General features: G+C 38.0%; 1 protein-coding gene and 1 long non-coding RNA gene across 9 annotated transcripts; one reads left to right on the top strand and one right to left on the bottom strand.

Moving 5' to 3' along the window:
* Window positions 1–16,160: 16,160 nt before the first annotated feature.
* Window positions 16,161–24,313, bottom strand: LOC136257242 (uncharacterized). Of its 2 annotated transcripts, none has more exons than XM_066050321.1 (7): window positions 24,199–24,313; window positions 23,740–24,143; window positions 22,747–22,859; window positions 22,645–22,700; window positions 21,992–22,036; window positions 20,547–21,681; window positions 16,161–20,257 (listed from the first exon to the last, which is right to left on the bottom strand). In XM_066050321.1, exon 7 carries the CDS (start codon window positions 18,357–18,359, stop codon window positions 16,347–16,349), a length of 2,013 nt encoding a protein of 670 aa, XP_065906393.1. In that variant the 5' UTR covers window positions 18,360–20,257; window positions 20,547–21,681; window positions 21,992–22,036; window positions 22,645–22,700; window positions 22,747–22,859; window positions 23,740–24,143; window positions 24,199–24,313; the 3' UTR covers window positions 16,161–16,346. The 2 variants fall into 2 exon arrangements, with proteins under 2 accessions (XP_065906393.1, XP_065906394.1); XM_066050322.1 differs by lacking the exon at window positions 22,645–22,700 and having other exon boundaries at window positions 16,161–18,362; window positions 19,571–20,257.
* Window positions 24,080–26,049, top strand: LOC136257243 (uncharacterized). 7 transcript variants are annotated; one of them, XR_010701861.1, is made up of 9 exons: window positions 24,080–24,125; window positions 24,234–24,365; window positions 24,419–24,505; window positions 24,580–24,764; window positions 24,811–24,912; window positions 24,963–25,162; window positions 25,215–25,337; window positions 25,394–25,467; window positions 25,845–26,049. It is a non-coding gene; the product is annotated as an uncharacterized lncRNA (long non-coding RNA). The 7 variants fall into 7 exon arrangements; XR_010701862.1 differs by having other exon boundaries at window positions 24,092–24,125; window positions 24,253–24,365; XR_010701864.1 differs by having other exon boundaries at window positions 24,095–24,365; window positions 24,854–24,912.
* The last annotated feature ends 253 nt before the right edge of the window (window positions 26,050–26,302 follow it).

Below are 26,302 nucleotides of genomic sequence, written 5' to 3'. Positions count from 1 at the left end.
CCTACGCCATCTTACAAGCTCTCGTCATCATAAGAGTGGTTGATCCTGAAGCCGCCATGAAGATACTACATCAAGCCTCTAAAGGAACCCCCTTACCGACGGCACTACCACAGGAGCAGGCCACCACCTCAGAGGGGACCTCCCCAAGATTCCCATCTACCACCCAGGGGACCTCCCCAAGAGCCACACTTACAGTATCACAAAGGGAATCTCCCCAGGAGCCTCATCCATCACAGAGCTAGGGGACCTCCCCAAGAGTCACACCCACCTCATAGAGGGCCCCCCTTTCAAGAGCCACCATTAGGGAGGCCTCCTGATTCTCATCGTGGACCCCATCATGAGCCACATCCCCCTATGAGGGGTCCACCTCCATTTTTTGGCCCCCCTCATCATGACATGCACAGAGAACCACCACCATTTGGCAGGGACGAACCGCCACTAAATAGAGGGGTGAGTGGGTAATATGTTGGTTCAATTGTTGCTAATATCTATATAAGCCATCTGTGTGTCTCTGTTCATCTGTATCCATTTGAGTTCACACATTCTTCTTGCTAGATGCTGCATGTATCAGAGTCATTGACAGGACATAGAGCCAAATCTTGCTGGGATTGTTTCTGTAAACTACAAGTAAACACCTATTGTGTGCCATTCAACTTATGCATACCTTAATATAAACAATTGTAGCAAGCATCGTTTATGTGTGATCAGCTCTTAGTAGTTAGTGCATGTGCCTGACTTGTTTCCCAGCTGTGTAGTGTGTATACCAGCCTCTTTTTTCATTTGTCTCTGTACTTGCTAATGCTATTGATAATACTGCTGTGTTTGATGATGATAATAGGTAGTTAAGGTGTAAGTGTAGGAACCACTTACATTACTGTAGGTGTCTATGGTCTGCATGGCAGCCATTGTTTTATTATACATTTTTGAGTGTGTTAGAATCTTACTATACAAAGTTTAATGCTTAGCTTTTTGTTACTATAAGTTTGATATACTGAAATAGTGTAACTATGTAGGAGTCCTGTACATAAAGGCAGGTACCAGTTCTAGTTTTATGATGTGGAAATTATGTAAAAACTGGTCATGATTTGGAAGTGTTTCCTGTAAAAACTTATCTGGTATTTTATCCTGTAATATTTTGTCGCATGATGTTGTATATATACTTGATGTGTTGTATTATACCACCTGCCGTAGGTAGAAAATCCACCCACCTTTCTAAGCCGACCAACTTAAATTCACCTGTACAAATCAGCTACCTGCTTTTTTAAAACAAAAAAAACTAAAATGTTCACATTTTTGTTTAACATAACAACTCTTCATGACTCATGAGATAATATTTCATTGTTAGTTATTTTTCCAAGAATATCATATTATGTGTTTGATTAGGTCAATCAAAATATTTACATTTTTTCAACACAGCTTGGGATGTTGATATTTCTAGTGTATCCTTTTTTACCTTGTCAATAGCCTGATGTTAACAAAGAACAAAAGTACCCTTCAAATAAAGGACGAAATTCTGTACCTCTCTATAAAGGACAGTTTCTAAGATCCCTATAGTAAAGTTTTTGTGGATCACCACCATCCAAACCTTGTTCCTCATAACACAATCTTGTGTTTGTAGTTTTGCCATATATTTGGTTCTTTGTACTGTAGCCGCCATTTGATCCACGGGATGGCCCTAGGGACAGCCCTAGATGTGGTGACCATTTTATGCCTCCAAGACGTGACATGTCACCCCCACGACGAGATCTACTGTCCCTTCATGGCCCTCCAGGACTAAACAGAGGACCACCACCCCCACACTTTATGGAGTCCTCACGGCATGGACCACCAGGTGGGAGAGACCACGCCTTTAACCAGCCAGGACCACGAAGTGTAAGTGAACTAGTCTAAGTTGATTCTGCATTTGTGGGTGCTACGTAATAATAGTTTCATTGTGTTTGTTGTAGTGTGGTGTGGTATGTGTATGTGTGTATGTACAATAGATCCCAGAGAACAAGTTAGTGTACATTAAAACGCCTTTGTGACTACCATCTGGTACATTTAACACTATAACACTTAGTCTACAGCTTCACCACTCAGTAAAGAAGAAACACATACTACAATACATAAAAACAATACTCAGAGAAGCCTCTAGTACTGTATATATGAGACTTGTCTCTCTCACTGTATAGTCAAGTGTCTCAAACATGCGTAGTGGAGTGGAACATGTACACAGCAGGATGTGGGGAGATTGGTCATCAGTCATCATCAACATCTTGTCATCTCAACCCAACTATATCTCCCATTATCATTTATTATAAACAAATCATAATCCCTGAATTATATGCCTCTACTTCCTCTCAGAGCACTTGAAAACCTTCTCTTATCCTTGCATAGTTTTACTAGCTCTACATTAAGCTCTGCGTTATCAGTACCTTGTGCATGTGACATAAGGATTTCACTACCGCTTTCAGGTTCCTACCTGCTTGGTTGCATCATAGTTGGGTTATGGCATGTGACTGATTTTCTCAGACTGCTGAATGTACAAAATTATATAACTGACTCTGGAGTCTCATCAAATAAGAAGCTGACATGTGGCACCTTGATAACCAGGACACTTGTCCATCACGGCATGTCCCCGTAATCAGGACACCACCCTAACAATGGTGCTTTACAAGATATCTGAAGTGAAAGATTTCCACCATGGTCTGTTTTTTTTGTTGTTTTTTTTTTTTTAATTTGGTAGAGATTCAGATTCAGACATGAGGCCAAAGGTATTAATTATCAACTAGTTCACGATGATGTACTTGTACTCATGTGTACCTCAACACCAATATAATGTACCTGACTCCATGTCAGCTCTGTTTATAGCTACTTGGTTTCTAATACAGTAGAACCGTTAACCATTGCTCTAAGATTTCTTGACCTTAGTAGGTAGGTGGCTGCTTTAGGAAAGTGTATATGTACTTCTCACTTTAGTATTTTAAAGTTGGTCTTTTTAAAGAGGTGGTCTTTAATGCAGGTGGCTGCTAAGACTGGTTCCACTGTATTAACAGGAGTTTCAAAAAAGTGTTTGACTTGGTTTAGTCACAAACCATATAAACTGCTTATAATTGTGCATCATGGCACAATTAATGATAGGTACATCTTTTCAACTTGTAGAAACTTTAAGTTTGCTAGTTATTCATCTTTGGGAATGCTACCTCGTTCTGTGTGTAATGACAGCCATGACCAGTGTTGCCAGGAGCTTATAAGCTCCTGGCGTTGCTTAGCAGCTAACTCTGTGGTAAGATCACCTCATTATAGTAACCATATCAAGGAAGCCCCCTTCGTGGCCTCATTAATAAGACCACCTCGTCAAGTAGGTTCCCTCATTAATAAAACTACTTGATCAATTACTGATGCCATAGTATTTGTTCCCTTATATAAATGGCACTACAATCAATGAGGTTTCCCTAGCCCATGTTACAAGCAAGCCACACAATTTGTACAGCTTCATTATCCCAATATTCATGACGTGAACTAACCTGGTGTCTCATTAACATCACAGTAATCATATAGGATTCCTTCACGTTAGTAACCATATTCACAGTAACAACAACATCACAGTAAGGAAAGAGGATGGAGATTTGTAATAATATAGTGCTAAGTGATAGCATTTCATTTTGATGTGATTATTGAGATGCAAATATGGAGACCTCATGTACTAACACATGATATCCAGTGTACTTATGTACATTTAAGCCAGTGTAGTATGGATACATTGAGACCAACCAATGTACTATGTGATAGTTTAGGATCTTCACTAAGTGTCAGGATTATGTGGGTGTCCTCAAGTGTCCACATTAACAGGTTCCAGTCACAGAATCCAGCACTTCTACATGTACAAAGATCAAACTCATACAGCAGTGACTTACGTATTGCCCTAAAGAATCCCTACTGGTGTAAAACAATTTGTTGTCATGGTTATAGTAAATATTTAATTGTTGCTACAGTTACTTGGTTACTATTAATGTAATCTGTTTAATACTTGTATCACCACTTGAGGAATTAGCCAGTATCAACTTTACAGCACAAGAGACTAACAGTCTCCCCATAGGAATGTGTTTGTGTTGAGTACTTAGGCAAACACATAATCTACACATCACACACAAACAGTAAAGAGAGAAGCCATCTTCTTGACGGTGTGTGAATGTGTGTGCGTTTATGGTTGGTGTGGCAAGTTACCAGTTTTCCAGATGTCTTTTGTTTCCACTGGTTAGACGACGCTTACAAAGAATTACATAATATGACTTTTCAATGAAACAACAAAACATTGCTTGCTTCAGAAGAATTTAAAAACCTTCCTGTACTGGACACAAGAATAATCATTCCATTTTTGCTAAAGTTGAAGGATTAAAATTTTATGTGTGGAATAGGGCCCAAACGAACTTAGCTGAATTCGAACATTCGTTCGAACTAACGAACCTTCGAATGCAGGTTAACCAATTCGAATTATGCAATTAAATAGTATACGGAAAGGTGTACAATAATTTCCGTAGCTTAAAACATGGCGTCCACATCTGGAGGAAGTGTGCGTTTTACACGTGGTTCGAGCGCAAGCCTTATAAGTGAATCTCAGACTGAGGAAATCGCTGAAGACAATCGAGAGACTGAAGAGAGTGAAACAGAAAGTATTTCTGCAGGCAGCGAAGGGCCGAAGCCGAAAAAGTTTCGCTCAGACGTGTGGGACTTCTTTACGAAGGTACCTGGTGGAAAGAAAGTGTTGTGTGGATTGTGCAAGAATGAATACTCTTACCTTGGAGCAACAAGTAACTTGAGAGAACATTTGCTTCGTTATCACAAAGAGAAGTATAAACGAAACGAAAGCGGAAGCAACAAAGCTTCCGATGGCAAGGAACAAACTAGCATGGATGCTTTTTTTACTCGCAGCAAGTTCCCGCCATCACGTGCCAAGAAGATTACAGAATTGATTGCATTCATGGTGGCAAAAGATTTACGACCTGCTGCAGTTGTTGATGGGGAAGGGTTTAAGCGACTTTTATCCTACCTGGAGCCTGGCTATGTCATCCCATCATCTGTACACATAATGGATGTTATTCGTCGGAAGTATACCGTGGCTAAGGAAAAGCTTAAAAGAATTTTAGCTGAAAGTGGAAAAACAACACAGTATTCACTGACAACAGATATTTGGACCAGCTTTGCCAATGATGCCTATATTTCACTGACTGTTCATTTTATTGATGAGTGTTGGGAACTGAGGAGCTATACACTGACTACATATCCATTTCCAGAGCAGCACACAGGTGACAACATTGTGGAGAAATTGAAGGAAGTTGTTGGTGAGTATGAAATCGATGACAATAGCATATTTGCTATTGTTCATGACCAAGGCTCCAATTTCCAACGTGCAGGGCGTCTTTTAGAAGCTGACAAACAGTGGAATAGTTTGAACTGTGCAGCTCATTGCTTACAATTGTGTGTTATTGAAGGACTTGGCATAAATGCTATAGCACAAGCTTTAGCTGCTGCAAAAGCATTGGTCAAGCATTTCCATCACAGTGCACGGGCTACTGAAGAGTTAAGGAAGAAACAAGAAAGTATGAATCAACCTACACACAAACTGGTCAATGAATGTAAAACACGCTGGAATAGTACATTTTACATGTGTCAGTCCCTTCTTCAAAACAGGTGGCCAGTTTCGGCTGTTATAGCAGATGAATCTGTTACTAGGGTGGAGCATAGAAGGCTAGATTTGTCAAATGCACAGTGGGAGCTACTTGGTGATTTGGTGAAAATTCTTCACCCACTAGAAATAGGAACAACTCATCTGTGTTCTGAGTCTACATCATCTATATCATCCATTCTTCCTGTTCTTTTTGGAATTTTGAAGCACTTAGAGGTTAAAGAAGGTGATTCAACAAATATTAGAAGATTCAAGATGTCTGTCGAATCTCAAATTAAAAGTAGGTGGGATTTGAATGATATTGCTTCTTCGGATATCAAAGTGATTGCAGCAGCCTTGGATCCTCGATACAAAGTTTTAAAATTTCTCTCTGTAGAAAAAATATGTGAAGTTAAAACAAAAATAAGACATAAAATACAAAACCTTCAAATTGACAGTGATAGTTCAAACTCAGAATCACAGGCTCAACCATCAATGAAAAAGAAGGCACTTGACATATTGTTTGGACCAGAAGAAAATGATACATCTGTAAGGTTAGAGGATGAAGTAGATTTGTACTTCTCTGAAACATGCACACCTAGGAATTCTAATCCTCTAGTTTGGTGGAAAGCTAACTCATTACGTTATCCTCGTCTCAGCAAGCTTGTAAAACCTCTCTTTGCTATCCCAGCAACTTCAACAAGCAGTGAAAGGCTGTTTTCAGTAGCAGGCTTAACTGTCACTAGACTACGTAGTAGTTTGAGCAGGGATAATGTAAACGCCTTGATTTTTCTCCACAACAACTACAGTTTATTGGTATGATCACTTCAAGCTATGTGTGTGTACTTTTAGAATTATGAACTTGCTACAAGATGTTACTTTAAACCATGTGTATACTTTTAAAATTGTAAACTTGTTACTGTAAACCATGTGTTAACCAATTTTACTTCAAGTTCGAAAGGTTCGTGAACTTTAAGTAATGAATGTTCGAACCATGAAAATCTAAGTTCGTTTGGGCCCTAGTGTGGAACCAAAAATCTTTGTCCAGTTTGTTAGAGAAGTTTTTGTATGTTTTGCTGTAGTAACAAATAGGAAATATATGATACCTTCAATATAGCTGAACATCTAATCTACTTTTGAACTGAAATTATGAAATTGTGTGAAACTTGATATGATGATAATCCAAAATCTGTCATAGTCTTGACCGAATTTGTATGTTGTTAAAGTATTTCAGTGAAGGTTGACAATGAGGTTGACAATGAGGTTGACAATGAGGTTGACAATGAGGTTGACAATGAAATAATATTACTGTATTTGGACTGTTGTCATAATATTTCTCTGACATGAGATTCCTATATTATTGGGTCATAGAAATTCTATTTTTCTTCTTTAATGGCACTCCAAGCACTGGTACCTTATGAACAAAATGTTGTTTTTTTTTTGTTTTTTTAACTAGATGTGTGCTGATGCCATATGGCAATGGGAGTTTTTTTGTGAATCTAAAATTTGAGGGTTTAAATTTCACAAATCACTGTTACCAAACGTATAAGTAACTAGCTAGCCAGCACATACATTGTGTTGTGCTGTTATTTTCTACTTCTCAACAGATGGGAGGTGGTCCACCAATGCCATCTGCTAACAGTCTTCCAAGACAAGCCCCGCCCTCTTCAGCCCCACCTCCCCAGAGGAGCTCGTCTTCAGGTGGTCAGCAATCATCATCATCTGGTAGTGGGGGAGGAAGCAAGGTGGACCCTAGGGATCAGGAGAAGGTCAGTTGTATGCCTTATATGGATAAATATGTTTTGTATTCTAATAGATATAAATTATGTGGTATATCCTTAAGGTAGTTATTCTGTGCATAGCTACTGCAAAGTGAGACTGCTCTATTAGAGTATTTTGATCGTCAGAGAAAGCTAGAAATTAGAATCAACCTAAGCAGCAACCACTACAACTATTCCTTCTAACATTTAATATACCACTTTAGCATGGGTGTTCAAAGACACCGCTCAGTGTTTAACTCGCATATTGCCAGGGTAATATCATGGGAAAGCGGTTTGCCAATGACTTTGATACCCAGCCCGTTCAAAGGAATGATGCGCTTTGACTCATTTTATTGAGCAACATAGAGCTTTGTATTGTGGGACTCATTTTTGTAGTGGTTGCTAAGTTGAGTATATTTGCTAAGATAGACTAGTTGGTTGTTACTAAAGGCACAAAATAATTGTTTGGGCGATCATGGATACCTATTTCTACCCACCGCGTATCAGTCTTTGAACAGATCACGGAACAGCAAAGCTACTATTGCTACATTGAAATAGGTTAGTAACTTACAGTCCTAAGTACTTAACTTAGTATAATTTACTTACTGTCCCAATAGTGAAGTTAGTTGGCTTAACCCTTAAACCCGCATAATCCAGGAAACTGGATTTGATAAAAAATGAATTGAAAATGCACAGTACTTTTGCCAATTTACATAGGCGGTTACAAACAAGCATATCTCATGAAGCGTTCATCTGATCACTTTGAAAAACAGATTTTATTAATTGGCAAAGAGTAAGCTATCTGCCTGTATACAAACTTTCAACATACAAACAAGGAACTCACCTACTACGACGCGCTGAATCATTTTGCGTCCTTCCACATTCATATCGTCACATTATCACGTGATATCTGTATATCAACTGAATCGCCATCACATGAGGAGTAATATGGCACCAAGCAAAGTCAATAGGGCGATGTATGGCCGAGTTATGGCATTTTGTACATCATTATGTGAAGAAGGAAAACGAAGGGATAGTTCTTTTACTCTTTCAAAGTGAAGCAAGTATCTTTATGTTGATGGATGCAATGAAGTATGGGACCATTCAAACCAAAAGTTAATGGTGACTAAGATGGCGTTTGTCATGTTTAGATAGCTTTAACAGTTTTTGTGTTATAGATTTTAGTTTTACAAGGCATGCATGCGATCCAGTTTACTGGATTATGCATTTTCAGTGCTTGCATTTTATAAAACAGCTGCGGGTTTAGGGGTTAACTTAGTACAACAATATAAACTCCATCCCACAGTCGCAAGTTTCTAACATTGCATGTTGGAGCATAGTAATGTATTAATGACATTTTAACATATGGATAATGTTCTGATGGCTATTAACCCACGCTATTAAAACCACGATCGATCTTCAGATGCTACTATATAAAACAAACAGGATGAGTTCTCGTTAGTTCTTTCACCTATTAGGTGAGTGCGCCCCAAGTGATATATATCACTTATACTATGGCTGCTTGGTATTTTCCGATATTATACACCCGCAGCCCTCGGGTGTATATATCGGCAAACCCCTCGCAGCTGTGGTATAACTATTAAGTATGTAAAGTTTCACAGAAGGCCTTCAATATGGTAACATACAGAAGTTCTTTTGCTTAATCTCAGTAATCAATCCGATGTGGTTGCTCAGAAGTATGCAGGCAACAGTGATGCAGATAAAAGTCAGAAAAACTGTGTAGATTTGTTAACAATCCAGCCTTGTTTGTTTTAGTAGTTGTAATGTGTCCATGCATCAGGAAATTAGTTATGCATCATTGCCCTGTGGTGTATGGCATGTGGCACCAAATATGGTGTCTGGTGTTGATGTTAATATTGGAAACACTTTTTGTTGCGTTCACTAGAAATATGGATAATACAGAACTTGTTTTCTGTAGCACCCAGTATAGTGTAGTGTGTGTACACGCTGCTCTGGTGTCAACATTGTTCTGCTATTCAAAACACAAGCCCTGCAAGTTTGTTTAGTTGTATAATTGTTTTTAACAATTTGCATAAAGCCAAGCTTTTTGACTGACAATTTTATAATTTTGGTCAGGCATATTTTATGCCCTAGTGGCTTGGAATGTACTGGGCCATAGTGTATAGTGCCCATGTTTGATGTATTGACAAAAATGGTGTGTTGGTTTTTGGATGTAAAAGACATTGCCATTGGGTGTATGTCAACAGTGAATCTATAGAAATGTCAGGAATCAGGATGCCCTCAGCTAGTGATTTACATGTGTGTTTTTGTTGGCATCACAAGTGATAAGGAATTATAGCAGACAGAAGTATTGTTTGATTAACACCATTCATGTTTCAAGTGGTATGTAATGTCTAGTCAGACTTATACAACTAGCTGCCTTATTTTCAGTGTGTGTAATTTGCCAGTACAAAATGTCTTTGTGACGGAATGTTCGTGGGAGATTGCTTGACTAAAATTTGGCCCACTACGTAAGTGCAGTTTGCCAGAATTTAAAATACCCCCTATCCCAGCTCTGTCTAGACACAAGTGACAAACTTAATGTGTTTCATATTACTAAAGGGATTCTCTTTCTTTCAGTAAACAAATTAAAATTTCGAGATGTTTTTGGTTAAAGGACCATTGAAAAGCTTTGATATTGATAGTTCAGGACTTTCTTTGGCTGGATTTTTCAGAAGCCGTCAGTGACACAAGTTCAACTAATTTTTGGATGATACTCTCTGCCAATTAAGTTCTTAACTTGGGGTTCTTTTGTCAAGAAGTTTTACAATACATTTGTACAGTATTGAGACTAATCTGTAGAAAGGAGAGGTGGTAAAAACAACTCTGGTGTCCAGATGTCACATTCCAACTCAGTGGTTGAGTCTGTTGTTTACTAGAAGATGTGGTGTTGATGTTTTTTTGTTGTTTTTTTTACGTAGCTGTGTAGCCTAATGCAAGTATTTTTGAAACGGAATTATTTTATCAGTAGCTCTGAAATCACTAATGCGCTGTGCTGCATACTTTGTCTCCGGCATTTCTGCAGCTTAACAATCAAAGTATTTGTCAATTGACAGCAGTAGTTATGTTTACCAGGTACAATGGGTGATCTTACAGAAAGTTCCAACTCCAATACTATATCAACAATTCTAATACAATCTGTCATCTCCAAGAGTCCTTGGATACCTTCTTTCAACCACCCCCAACATACTGTGTGGCTTTCCTTCTGTAGCAAGTGTTTCACCCTAAATTTACATGTTTGAATGGACAGAAGGATTTTTATAACAATTATACGTGTGAGCACCAGGCGCAATGTTTGGTTACATGTTACATGCCAATACTTCACAAGGGAGACATGGGAAATTTCCTCTGGCACATGTCTTCTGTCAAGCAAAAGTTCAATTCACGCACACGCACACACAACTTATCTACTAGTATCACTATTGTTGTGTCTCAAGTGTGTGAGTCACTTAGTGTCATCAGAATGGAAGCCTCATGACCTGGGCTAGAAATATGTAACATATACCTACATATTATTAATGGCTCAATGTTCTTTTTCAATTTCAGTATTTGGTTGAGGAAAAGCTGCTGTGGTTGAACAATTTGTTAGATATTCATTTAAGGAAGCCATTTTACCATCCTTAAAATGTTTCTGGTTTAATGAATGATGAATAGCCAACCAATTTGTCACCCCAGACTGTCTCTACTGTTGTTTCCATGTCTTAAATAGACCCACGTGCTCTTATTCAGGTCATAATACTCGAGCAAATACTTTGTGCTACTAAAAGTTTCAAGTAAATAAGCACCCGGACTTTTATTCCAGACCAAAAAGCACTCTGTACTTGTGGAATAATTCAACGATCAAAGTTTTCACATATAGCATTTAAAGAAAAGTTTGAGAGAAGATTCAATTATGCCATAGCGTGTTTACATTCATCACCTAAATTCCTTAGCTGCTGTCATACAGTGTGTGATAACTCAATTTGTGCAGTGAAATAATTCTTAATGCAATCAAATTAGCCTGAATAGCACATAACCTGATCGTCACACACCTTAATTCCTCTTGTGATTTGATTCCTCTGATGAATCCCTATCATGCAGTGTGGTTAGTGAATAATTGTAACTGCTGGGCTGCATTTCACAGCCTTCTCTGTAGGACAGCAATTAAAAAATCAATTTGTTTGCATTTTGCCAACAATCTTAGCCAAATTGTCGTCCACCATTATTAAATTGCAAAGTTGTTACTAAGCAACTAGGGTCAGTTGTTATGCATGATAATTCAGGGCTTAATTGGCTTGTGTATTATAAAAATATTCTTGCTTATGATTTCATAATGGAGTTAGGAAGAGAACAATTAGAGCAGTGAAAAAACAGTGGCCACTCTGGCATAGAATAACATCAGCACATGCTGTGTTAACTGTTACTGTGTTGACTATCACTGTCTGTAACTGTGTTATGTCTACTATGACCATGTGTGTTATGTTGATTGTCACTGTGCGACTATCACTGTTATGACAATTATGTGATTGTGTTATGTAGATCGACTGTCTCATGTATGTCTATTATCACCATGTGTTATGTCAACTATTGCTGTGTGTGTTAGCTATCTGGTAAGTCATTCAGGTGTTGTACAGGTTGTTATATTGACCTTTGTTTATCTGACTGGAATCCGGCAGCCACTCATGCCACTGTATCACACAGCTCACCCCTACCATCAAACAGGTCATTCCTTGTACTTGTAACTTTACAACTTGTGTATACTATTTACTACAGGTACGTATTTATGGGAGTTGAGCAGAAGATGCTTTACATCAAAAGGGTCTTACTGACTTGATCACTTATTCCAACTTATTTTGTTTGTTAAAATTTCAAAAAATAATGAAATACAATAAAATGTTTAAATACAATATATGGAGTTTAAATCAGACCACATTCAATCGGAAATTCTTCGTCCAGCAGTGGCTTGTACTTCGCCATGGAGTAGCACTGCTGGTGAATCTATTTCCTGTTCGCCATGGTGTCCCATTAACATTAAAGGAACGAACTAAGAGCCACCGCTCGAACATGATGGTGTCCAGCAATGGTTACAAAAAGGTAAACAAACAAGTAAGTGTAAGGAAATTTTTACATTTGAGTATGGATGATAGAATAGCCAAAAACCTATGAAACATGGAACAAGGAGGCGATCTATACCCGTTATACCCATACTAGTGGAAATTAATTTTTTTTTATCCCTACTTCAGTCATGGCTATAATATCAAGACACAGTAGTGTGTTGTGCAGCCCAAGAATGCCACACCATGGGTACACAGTATCCACACCATGGGTACACAGTATATTGACAGGAAAACATACATTTTCACCAATATGTGACTGGTAAGCCAACATATACCACATCAAAGAAAAAAAATGGAGTTGTCCAGGTATATGAATAAAATTGTGCAATTGAGCAACTTAATGTGTGCCCTAACTATCAATTACTGGAAAAGTGACATGGTCATTAACTAGCGAAAAGTGTGATAAGTGCCTCTGCAATCCAGTCAGTATGGAAATTGCAACTTAAAAAATGCATGCCTGACTCAATACTGGACTTCATTTTAATGTGACACACGACCCAGGTTTCAATGCTGACTTGTAATCATTAACAAACGACATTGCAGTACAGTGTGAATTTTTATTAGTACCATTCCGTTCATCAGTTACAGTGTATGTAGCTCCATTATCCCTTAACTAATTAGAACCAATTTTGCTGTAGAAATGTCCGGCAGAGTGGGGGGTACACATAGCACATTTGAAGGAAATCACCCCAGCCATTTTCAAGATGCAAGCAGCCAAGTTTCATTTTTCCCTACTACTTTTTCACACACTGCCATAAAACACCAGCGTGTACTCCAATAATAATTATTAGGCTGAAATTTGGCACATTTATAAAGGGGTATTATATAAGTACACAAAAAAATTTGGAATTTTCAACTAGAGTAGGGACCATAGCACATTGATAAAAAGTACTGAAACAAGTTGGAGTAGTCCATGATATTAAATCACTGTAATACAACAAGAAGTGTTATATCCCTACTGTGCTCAAGATACCATAACGGAAATGCACAATAGGGATATAACACTTCTTATTGTGTTACAGTGATTTAATATCATGGACTACTCCAGCTTGTTTCAGTACTTTTTTATCAATGTGCTATGGTCCCTACTCTAGTTGAAAATTCCAAATTTTTTTCGTGTACTTGTTCGTTAACTTTTTTTGTAAATAATTTTATTATGGCTGGTGAACCCACGCATACCGCACCGCGCGCCCCAGCTATATCAATTATCATGTGAAAAGTGAAGTTACCATTACGCTTCCTTGTCAGCTATGTTCAACCCATATAGCATTTCGAATCAAGAACTTCACAGCATTTTAGGTGCCTTGAGACTAAAGAGACGAGGCGCATCTCTAATGGCTATAGACGGCTTGAAGACAAGCTAGACGAGATAATTGCTCGAGACGATCACGTATTAAGTGACAATCCTTGCAAGCGCATTATATTCCCTGAAGACTGAAGCGTCTAGAGCAATGAAACCCTGCGAGGCTGTCCACTCTTGCCCATAAATTGTCTGCTATGACCACATGCTACTCGAATAAGGCTTCTATACAAACTATAGCTAATTAATGTATAACAATCCGTTATATGTACGGATACCTTTTGGCAAAGCTGATCATGCCAGTCTACAATGCATAAACAGGCCTGCGGCAACATCACTTTTCACGTTCATAGCTAGCACAAACTGCACGTTTTCAGCAATAGCTAATTCGAGACTGAACAACAGTTTACCAGCGTTTAAACCGGGTTACTACTGCTGATCCGCAGACCTGGATTGAGGGCTACACTTCGAGTACTCGACTAGTCCGTTACATATGTACGAGAGTAGCTATAATTATACTACTAAGTAGGTATTATCTGGCGTGGTTCTATTTTCACCAACAGAGTAGTTAATTTGTGGAATTCTCTTCCAGCAGATGTTATTTCTGCACCAACCGTGGCATTGTTTAAGAAGAATCTTGATGATTTATGGAGAACAGCAAGATATGGACACTCTCAAAGGCCTGCGGCCTAGCTTGACAGTCTTGTACTGCCAAGCAATTTTTGTCCATTAATAATAATAATAATAATAATATGTAAGTTTACAGAAAATAAGCTACACCCGTGTCCTCAAGACACGTTTCCTGCAAGTGGGTGTGACTTCAGCATACCTAACAGACCATGATTACAACGCATTCCCAATGTCAGTGTCATGAAAAGCTGGCCTGATGCAAGGCCAGACCATCTTTTATGACGATTAGACGGCGTGGCTCAGCATTATTATTATATTTATTACTGTGCAGCAATCAAAAGATTATAACGCACAGGTGTGATCATAAAAGTTACTCAAGTTATTACAAAACTCATTAGGGGTAGAGGAATTAATTACATCAGCAGAGTTGGTTCCATAATTTGATGGTTGATGGGAAAAAGGAAAATTTGTGTGCATCAATTAGAGTCATTGGTTGGTAATAGTAGCCACTCCTTAAACTTGAAAGTTTAGGGGTAAGATCATCTGTAGGCACAATCAAATATCCGTTAATTATTTTGTAAAAAGTACTTAATTTAGCTTGGGTTCTTCTTGCCTGTGACAATGGTAGATTAAGAGAAGACAACATGTTAGTAACACTTGAATATCTTGAAGTCATTAAAGCAAAATCTAGCAGCAGTTCTCTGGATTGATTCTAGCTTGTTTATATTCAACAAGGTGTGGGGATCCCAAGCAGACGCAGCATATTCAATGATTGGACGAACCATAATCTTGAAACAATTACATTTAAAACAATTACAAATTATGGAACCAACTCCCTGCTGATGTAATTAATTCCTCTACCCCTAATGAGTTTTGTAATAACTTAAGTAACTTTTATGATCACACCTGTGCGTTATAATCTTTTGATTGCTGCACAGTAATAAATATAATATAATAATAATGCTGAGCCACGCCGACTAATCGTCATAAAAGACATGGTCTGGCCTTGCATCAGGCCACCTTTTCATGACACTGACATTGGGAATGCGTTGTAATCATGGTCTGTTAGGTATGCTGAAGTCACATTTAGCATACAGATTTGTGCACACCTACAGACTCAATACCACCGATAAATAGGTGTGGCTTAACGTATGTATGGCTGCAGTCATCCAATAAGTGGGCGTGGCTCACGAAAGAAGCTGGGCTTGACTATGACGAATTTATACACTTCCGAATCGTCCCAACTAATTTTCTTCGCACGTGAGATCTAACCCGGATAATTTGTAAAGGGGGTCAGACCCGGACAAAATGTGGCCCGGTTTCAACGCTGATACGTACCCTACGCTCTATTAAGCACTGTCGACTTATTTTCAAGACTCCATAGTTTGACGTAGCTATCCACCGATTATAAGGTATATGTGGGTATTATGAGTCACTTAAGCTTTCACTTCCATATCTTCACAACCATTTAACAATAAAATATAAAAACTCAGTTAAAGGTTACTATGTCAATGGAGATTACAGACATAGTTTTATATTTGGGATTTGAATTCTTTAGAAGGCACACCCTATCAAAACCTTAACTTGGTACATTGCACGTATTATGAGTCAGTGATGGTATTATGGGTCGCTTCAAAAAACTTTCTTAAACCATAGGATAGCTCACAAGAAATCTGTGGTACACAATTTTCAAGCAATTCATGCACAAAACTCTGTAATTTAATTCATATAAGGTAACTGGTTTTAACTGTTATCAACACCAGAATGCATAACAGACAAAATCATACAAACATACAAAATAACAGCTACAAACCACATAACCAATTTAATTAACTGGATGACTAATAAAGTTAGACTGTTAATGGTCACTACAAACAATTACACTCACTACTGCATTAGTCACACCCAGAACATACAAATGTATCTGGAATATTTTCTTCATCACTAATTTCTGTACATCTTATGTCCCACCACTGTCCACAGCAATCACAACAAATCCATACTTCATTATCATCAGGACATCCATACACAAGACCACATGCAGGACACTCAGCTTCACTCTCCTCACTTCCAGTATCATCAATAGAAAGAAATTGTAGTTGGTCATTAAGGTTGTCTGTTTTATCTTTGGTGGGTGGTTTAACTAGTTTTTTCCTTGGTACAGTCTTTTTGTGTATTTTCTTTTCTTCGTCTTTTCGAAGTTTTTCTAGTTTCCTATGTTCTCTCTCAAGCTGACGTGCTTTCTTTTTTTCTTCCTTTCGTTCTTTTTCTTTTTGTTTTTCTTGTAATTCCTCCAAAACTTGAGTATCTGTTATACATAGTGCTTTTGTATTGAGACCTTTTTTCCTCTTAGTTCTTGGTGTTTTTGGTCTTGGAAGTGAAAGGATGTCACTTAAAGTTGTACTGATGGTTGTGCTACTGCTGCTACTACCACAGTGAGTAGAGACTATACTTGTGTTGCTGGCACTGCACTCTGGTGACTGGTTATCACTAGACAGAGAAGATACAGTGGTACTACCAGTGACTAAGGATGTCGGAACAGACTCTGGATGGTTGTGTCTAAGCCATTCAACATATTCATCATCTAGTACATCATAGCCTTCATCATATCTTTTTCTGTAAAGAGATTCCTTTTCATCATTGGACTGTTGCTGTGTTGATACATCAAGCTCAAATTCATTGACCATCTGTGAAACTCTGTCTTTCTTTGAACAAAATGTAGTGTTCGATGGAGTAATTTGTCTATCAGTGATTTCCCCAGGATTCAGTGGATATACTCCACACTTCTTGAATCCAGACATTATATTTATAGGGGTCACTGAGTTTGGCCAAGCAACTGCAACAAGTGAAGCAATCACATCTGTAGTGATTATTCTTCCTGGATGATCCAAAATATATTTCCTGCATGCTTTATAATAGTTGCTCTTAAAGGACTTGAAGACCCCTACATCTAAAGGTTGTAGTATGTGGGTAGTGTGAGCCGGTATACACAGCATGTGAACTTCATTACTCCTAGCCACTTCAATTGCCTCAATGGACATGTGGGAAACATGACCATCAAGTAGAAGGAGAACAGGTCGAGACGGTGGGATTAGCTTGACAAAGAAATCAAGCCACTTGCAAAATAATCCACTATTTACCCAGCCACTATCACTGCAATGGAAAGCAGTTCCTGGTACAGCACTGACCTTCAGATTCTCTGCTATCCTCTTTCGTGGATATATCATGAAAGGTGGAAGAGCGTAACCGGAGGCTGAAACGCATGTTAAAATAGTATGGGTTTTACCCTTTTCTGCTGACGTTATACTCCATACATTACGTCTGCCCACTTGGGTTAGGACCCGCCCAGGCTTATGAACAACTGAAATACCAGTTTCATCCATATTATATATTTGCATTGGTTTTGCCAGCAAATTCAACCTTGCACAAAGGCCTCCCAACTTTTCAAAGAAGTCTGTTATAGTCTCCTTGTTTGCATTAGATGCTCTGGAATGTGAAAGGGATTGAGCTGATCTTAAGGTAAGATTTGGATGGCGGGATCTAAATCCATCAAACCAAGACCGCCCTGCTGTGCCTTCATTAAAAGGATGATACCTCCCAGACTTCTCCACAATTTGAAAAGCCTTCTCCATAACATCACATCTTGTAAGTCCAAACCCCATGTCTGCCATACTTACACAATAGACAGCCAACTGTTCCTCTTCATCCTTGGTTAACACAGTTGGTGGACCAATTCGACAATCCATCTCAAATTCATTCGTAACTCTCCTTCTGAGAGTCTCAAATGGTATGTTGTACTTCTTAGACGCTTGCCTAATTGTCAGCTCCCCTCTCTCTATATCAGTTAAAGCAGCAATCATACTTTCGTTGCTCCAAAGTTTACGCTGTGGAGGCTTAGAGAGTGCCATATCCTATATAAAAATATTAAACACATTCAGTATACCTGTACCATAAAAGTTTGCATGTTTATACACATAAGCATACTCAACTCATGCATGGTTCTGCTTAACCATGCTCTTCAAATAAAACAAAGACAATTATTTAATCAGTTTAAGACTTAACCCTTAGCCTGAATGAAAACTTTCAAAGACGGTCACCCGCCTGCGCTATAATTGAGGAAGTGACTAATGAATGGGTGTAACTAATCACTGGACTGGACTACTGGACTGGAACACTGGACTGGACTACTGGACTGACATATTTTTGGTTTTTACACATTCTGAGGTTGGTTTTATTGAGTCTTGCTAGCCAAGGGCCTTCAGAAAACTTGAAGTCTGCTACTAAAATGATCAGTGTGAGGAGTGGAATAAGCAAAAATTTACTTCTACCTCTATTATGTTCTTCTACAGTACATATACTGTACTCTTTATCAGTATGCTGCGGGGAATGTGCTAGATATGGTTAACCAACAATAAAGTCTTAGAGATAGTAGCAAGTTTTTATAATGCTAATAAATTTGGTCATATATTATAGTACACCAACCAGCACATGTAAGAACTAATCATGATAGCAGAAAAACCCTACAGTTGTGCAATGAGTTTGTATATTGCATGTAGGAATGAATTTAACTACAACAGATTGTCTAGAAGGGATAGGTTGTGTCCAGGGGTCTGAGCTATTTAGTTCAAGGGTTCATAGGTAGCACAAATATAGTAAAATGATTTTTGGTAGCTATTGCTATATATATTACAATCTCCAAAACGAAGTGTATAAATGTTGTAAAGCATAACAAGTAGTGAGAAGTCAGTTTTAGCTTACTCCACTCCTCACACTGATCATTTTAGTAGCAGACTGCAAGTTTTCTGAAGGTCCTTAGCTAGCAAGACTCAATAAAACCAACCTCAGGATGTGTAAAAACCAAAAATATGTCAGTCCAGTAGTCCAGTCCAGTGTTCCAGTCCAGTAGTCCAGTCCAGTGATTAGTTACACCCCTAATGAATCTATTTAAAACGTAAATGGCTTCTTCAGTGCGACTTATATATAAGCCTTTTGCGACGGAGTCCACTGGACCAGTTGAGGATCAGTCTACAGTCACATGAATGAAAGCAGAGCTGAGAACCGTGGGTAATAATTATCATAAGTCGCTTATGCGTACATTTATTTATAAGTTACGACTCACGCCTTTTCCCTTAACAGTCTTCTCCACGTGTTCACTTGATTTGTTTATCCTCGTGTTTATCAAAGAAAATTAAAGCGCACCATCAAACAATTTTGCGCATGCGTAATAGTGATGAGGGGCATAATAGGGCTTTGCTTACTTGCCTTGATGCGTAGGTAGATAGTTTATAGAATTTATCCTCCGACGCAAGCATTTTATTAGGTTATGAAAGGTGACCCATAATACCTCCCGACTCATAATAGGAACACATACCTTATGCTGGCATAACACTCTACCTCAGTATTATGCTTGACGCCAAGCCTAAGCTTCTACATACCATACCATACACTGTGAAGGACAATAATTGTTAATTATGATGTTGATGGTAAGCTTCATCGTATCTCAAAAACTCCACTGACATCCCTGCAACACGACAGAGGAGGTTGGTAACGTGCACGTGAGCCCAATGGTAAAAACAGCGTCCTTGAGTGCTGAAATATTTCCCGATCGATGAAATATGACAAGTATATGGCATTGACACAATAAGCCTCGTTCAGCCCCACCGAATAGGTTACTGAGGATTTTAAATGGACAATCAAGCACTGTACTTAAGAAAGCCTAAAATCTGCAAAAAAGGCGAAATAGCTAACACAAGAAGAAACATCACAGATATGGTTTATCCGTCCAAACATCTCCAAACAACTTGATCTGCAAAGGAAGAAAAATGTAGTAACATAATGCACGTGTTTAGCAATAACAAATCAGTGCATGCTATATATTTTTTATGTACAAATGCCATGTGCATAATAACATCGAGAGCAGCAAAGATTTTTATCAGCCATTCATGGCCTTATATAAAGGGATATGCAGTTGAAATCTTGTCGTGTTACCAAGTGTACTGACAGGTGAAAGAAAATCTGTTCTAACAACTATGCTCTTTGTACACGTGTGCATGGCATTAAAAATAATGTAAGTGGTATAAAATATTAGAACACACCTTATTAAAAGTGCACCCCATAGAAACATCTAAAACCTACTAAGGATGATCTGTGGAGAAAGAGAGAGTGTAGTAATACTGTGTATGTAGTTATATACCAGATTGATACTACTTGCATAATTATATCTAAAGTCTTTGTATACCACCTGTATTTTACTACAAAATGTGGTGATAAATTACCATCATTGTGATAGCTGTAGTTTTAGAATATTACTTACTAAGCATATAGCCATTCACAGGTTCAAAGACAGCAATGGTCCAAACCCGTTCTAGCAACTACGTTTAGTAAGCAATTTGGAAGTAGCTATGGTATAAGAAAGTATAAGCTATACAAAAACTTTAGACTGATAAAACATGGTAGAACATACCTTACTAAAAGTGCACCCCATAGAAACATCTAAAACCTACTAAGGATGATCTGTGGAGAAAGAGAGAGTGTAGTAAACTAGTAATACTGTGTAAGTAGTTATATACCAGATTGATACTACTTGCATAATTTTATCTAAAGTCTTTGTATACCACCTATATTTTACTACAAATGTGGTGATAAGTTACCATCATTGTGGTAGCTGTAGTTGAGAACATTACTTACTAAGCATATAGCCATTCACAGGTTCAAAGACAAATGGTCCAAACCCGTTCTAGCAACTACGCTTAGTAAGCAATTTGGAAGTAGCTACGGTATAAGAAAGTATAAGCTATACAAAAACTTTAGACTGATAAAACATGATAGAACATACCTTATTAAAAGTGCACCCATACAAACATCTAAAACCTACTAAGGATGATCTGTGGAGAAAGAGAGAGTGTAGTAATACTGTGTAAGTAGTTATATACCAGATTGATACTACTTGCATAATTTTATCTAAAGTCTTTGTATACCACCTGTATTTTACTACAAAATGTGGTGATAAGTTACCATCATTGTGGTAGCTGTAGTTGAGAATATTACTTACTAAGCATATAGCCATTCACAGGTTCAAAGACAAATGGTCCAAACCCGTTCTAGCAACTACGCTTAGTAAGCAATTTGGAAGTAGCTACGGTATAAGAAAGTATAAGCTATACAAAAACTTTAGACTGATAAAACATGATAGAACATACCTTATTAAAAGTGCACCCATACAAACATGATCTGTGGAGAAAGAGAGAGTGTAGTAATACTGTGTATGTAGTTATATACCAGATTGATACTACTTGCATAATTTTATCTAAAGTCTTTGTATACCACCTGTATTTTACTACAAATGTGGTGATAAGTTACCATCATTATGGTATCTGTATTTCTTACTAAGCATATAGCCATTCATAGGTTCAAAGACAGCAATGGTCCAAACCCGTTCTAGCAACTACCCTTAGTAAGCAATTTCAGAGTATGTCATATATCAATTGAAGAAGGTATACAAACTTTAAATCAATAAAAACACAGTGTAGAATGTACATACCTCAAAGTACATCGATCACTGCCTAATTCTTCAATAAACTATGATCTGTGGGGACAAAAATGTATATAAGACACACATAGTTTCACAAACATTAATATGTTTATAATTAATCTTTATAATTTACAGAAGATCACGCTGAGCATAAGATTGATGCCAGAGGTCGAGTCACTTGTTTAAACTGTACAGCAATTACTTATGAAAATGATAAGCAAAAAGTGGTTATGGTGATTAAAAGAATATGAGTCAGCATAATTATTATATTGCTACTTGCTAATAAACAAGATCAATAAACAAAATACATGAAGGTTTTCATATGCTATGGCAGTTCTATATATGGCAATAAAAGATTATCATTTTATCAACAGATGAGAGGTGAATATAGTTTAGGTTAATAAACAGGCCAGAGTGCTATGACAAAGGAAACACTTTCAATATCATAGAAGTTGCAGACCTGTGCATGAATCTTGTTCGTACTAGAAAATCTCAATAAAAGTACTCTTTAACTATGGTTGACATTCCTATGTACATGATATGTTTGCTAGTGATTCAGCTGTGGTTATGGATAGCACCACCCTGGTATATCACAGAGCACTACAGTAACAAGGTCCTTATAGATAATTGAAACAACACTAGCCTGAAGTTATATAATGTACCTTGCAATGATGGAATTCAATTTGATTATACTAGCATTAAAGGGTCTCATTCTGTCCTTAGAGCACATGTGAAAATAAATGTGGTAACAGAGATATACTTACCATAATTAATTTCTGATTTCAAAATTGTTTGATCTATCCTTGGTATGCTGACCTCCATATAGTTTATGAGCTATAGTGAGGTACTTCAGGCCACTATCCATCATCTGCTAGATCTAGAAAACAAGACAAGACTGAATATCTTCGATTATTTGCAGAATTGACCGTCTGTGGATTTTCAACAATTATGAAATTGAAATTACTATACCTTCCTACTGAATATCAAATGTTTTGACTTTGTACAATCCAGCACATATCATCCAATCAGGCAGACCCTCAACAATGCAGCTTGTACATGTATGATGGCAAAAGATTTTCATGGCTCAGAATTGTAGTAAATGGTCAACAGAAAGCCTAACAAACTGTGCTCTTTTTTGTAATTTTGGCTCGTTTATACTTGTATACATATACATACATCTTTCTGTGCCCACATAGATTATCTTTGTATATGATCTGACTGTGGTCACATGAGACTCATGCATAATACAATTTTGTTAGGCCATACCTTATGTTGCGCGGGCCCGACCGACTGCATTTTTCTTCAACTGAAATACTTTTGAAAATCACGTATGCGAATCATGTGTTCTTAATTAAAGACAATGCCCTCATATATAGTCCAAAAGGGACCATTGGAGATCGTCCAATGCTCTAAAATTGTAGAAGACGATGGGAAAGCTCTTTTGGAGATTTATGTTTAAAACTGATGCTACTAGAAGAACATGAAACCTAGATTTTTAACTGTGTATGTACTATTATAGCTACATTCATTATTTGCATCTTGTATGCTTGTATTCAAAATTTTTATCATTTCAAACCGACCTACCTACCCAAATTTAAAGTAATTTTTCCCACGCAACGTAAGATCAAATAGGTATGGCCTTATGTTGTATCTGTAGCTATGTACTTATCTTTTATTATTATTATTATTGTTAATTAGCAAAGCCCACTAGGGGCAACACGCTAATGAGCATTGCAATCACATATTATATTACTTACAGCATTCTTTAATGTTTCAAAATCTATTGTGTTGATGTTAGGAATTTGAAGAGAGTTCCATTGAATAATTGTTCGAGGGAGGAAGGAGTATTTGTACACATCAACTCTTGTTTGCAATTGAGTTAGCTTGAGAGGATGTTGAGCACGGGTGGAGGACACTGGAGTTGGTGACGGTAAGCAATGATCAGGTATTGCTAGTAAGTCCCTGACAATCTTGAATAGGAAGGTGAGTCTAGCAATTGTTCTTCTGTTTTCATTTAATAGTGATGCTTCTCTCCTACTGAAACTAGAGGACTGCACCCCTATCACGGCTAGTCTCGCATAGCCAGACCACTACTGTACTTGTTTTTGTGTGGAGCTGGAATATCTCCTCACACGACACTCCGGTAAAGATGCCAACAAACCTGCGTTAGTATGTGTAGTACAGTAATCAACAACATAACAGCAAAGTCAAGTTACCTTCTAGTTTCGCGAGTACCTTCCTCCATTTACAGATTCATTCCCACCACGTAGCCTGTTCTCCCGGCTGTTGAAGATTTGGCCACCAGCGGATACGCCCGGATTTTATATTAAACGCACGTGATCACTAGATAACAGCGGTAGATTTTGAAAGTCTAGCAATGAACGTGAGTTCTAGGTATCCAGTACAAACGGTATGTGTCATAAGATATCGCAACAGTGGTTGTGTAGCTTCGGGGAACGATATACATGTACAAGATACTACAAGGCAGTCGCTGGTGAATGTGATGCCGGATGAGAGAACAAGGCTGCAGCACATGTTGCTGCAGACCTTCAGTGCTGGTCACTGTAAAGCATTAATACAATACAATACAATACAAGTTACAACTGCCGTGTATTGGCATGTGACAGCGTGGATCAATTATCATATATTAAATATATAGACATACGTACATTTATAAGTTGAAATATTTCTTTCCCAGTGAAGGAGGCTTTACAATGGCATCCAGTAATGACAAAGCGGAAGAAGTAAACAGTTGACCGCAATCTTGAATGGCTTCCTACAGGTAAATCTGAAATGTTACACTGTATGTTCTATGTTGGTTTCACCAGTGGACCACTGTATACTACTACACTTAAAATGGTGCCTATGCAGCATTGATAGAACTATGATCATCTTCAAGGAAATTTGTATTTGCTGAAAATCTTGATTAGGTATGCACAAATTTGGAGTGTTATATGTTGTTTTTCATATGATAAAGCAGGCATAAATAACTACCTGTGATGAGCTTATGGTGTTATCAGTCATCAATTTGTCATCTGATAATATCTAATGTTGAACTGGCCTACTCCAAGAGTCGCTTTAAATGTGGCACCCTCAAGTGATTTAGTTCAGTAACTGGTAATTCTAGCCAGTACTGGGGTGGTGGTAAGGGCATGCAGTCCATCTAAAGAAATCCATCAGGTAAAGTTTGATCCAGATCATGTCTCAGTTGTGATGAAGTTCATTTTCACAGGGTCATCCTTCTATAACATGTTACGTATTGTGCTCCATTTCTTCTATCCTCTCTGTCAGCAACTGCACACTAGTCCATTGCCTAATATACGTATAGTACAATACATGAATAATGGACAAGACGGTATGCATGAAGATAATGCACACATTTTGTATGATTTGACATACATAATTTTGCAGGTGAAACTATTACACTATGCTATCTGCAACAGTGAAAATTAGCAACTAAGGATTGAGCTCAACTCTAAGGTTAGGTAATAAAAGATCATTAGGCCCCTATTTGGTGATTATTAGTTTCTCATCCACCGCCCGCATCCTTCTTAAGCTACCGCATGGTAAGCCATTATTTACTCTGCGCATGCTCAGAAGAACACGTGATACCAAACTGTTAGAAAAACAGTTGGCGATCACGAAAAGTAGAATCAGCTGGTGAAGGAAATGTTTGTAGTAAGAAAGAAAGACAATTGGACAAGGTCTGTACATCAGTGTGTTAATATTATAAAATAATGGCATAATGGTAATACCCTCCCGCCCGCATCATAATAATTAGAAAGGCTGGATGAGAAACTAATAATCACTGAATAGGGGCCTTAAGTTGCTGCTGTATTTAACTGCTCCTCAACCATTGCAGGCAATGAGTAAGGGATGCCTAGCTGAACAAGCCATAATAATTATTTTGATGCACGTATAGCTACTTTTGCTGCGGACAACAGCATGCAGCCACCTTCGCGAGTCCGCGATGAAGGAAAGATTGAACTTATTTAACATTTAAAGAATGTTTTAATAGTGCATTGCATTGTACCATCAGTTGACCTCTATGCTAAAATTAGCAATAATCGTTGTAACCTTATTTGGGGATCGATGAATAATCTATTAACACTACACGACTACAGACGTCGCGTGATACGGAGCACGTTACGAGCCTTCGTCTAAAGGAGTGGTACCATTACGACAGATACGCCGTTAGACGAAGGATATAGACGTTCGCGTATCTATCTCGTCTCGTTAAAAAAGACGAGGCTTGATACGTATATACGCGTCGCGTATCAGGCTAGCTGAAATGCTGTGCTTGTTGAAAGCGTTTCGGGT

This window comes from Dysidea avara, chromosome 6 (assembly GCF_963678975.1).
Source record: "Dysidea avara chromosome 6, odDysAvar1.4, whole genome shotgun sequence".
In the NCBI taxonomy this organism is placed as follows: Eukaryota; Metazoa; Porifera; class Demospongiae; order Dictyoceratida; family Dysideidae; genus Dysidea; species Dysidea avara.
Note: the sequence above shows the minus strand (reverse complement) of the source record. Positions and strands in the feature narration are given on the sequence as shown.

Excerpts from the sequence above, each read along its gene's own strand:
- LOC136257242 (XM_066050321.1), bottom strand. The coding sequence starts at position 18,359 with ATGGCACTCTCTAAGCCTCCACAGCGTAAACTTTGGAGCAACGAAAGT.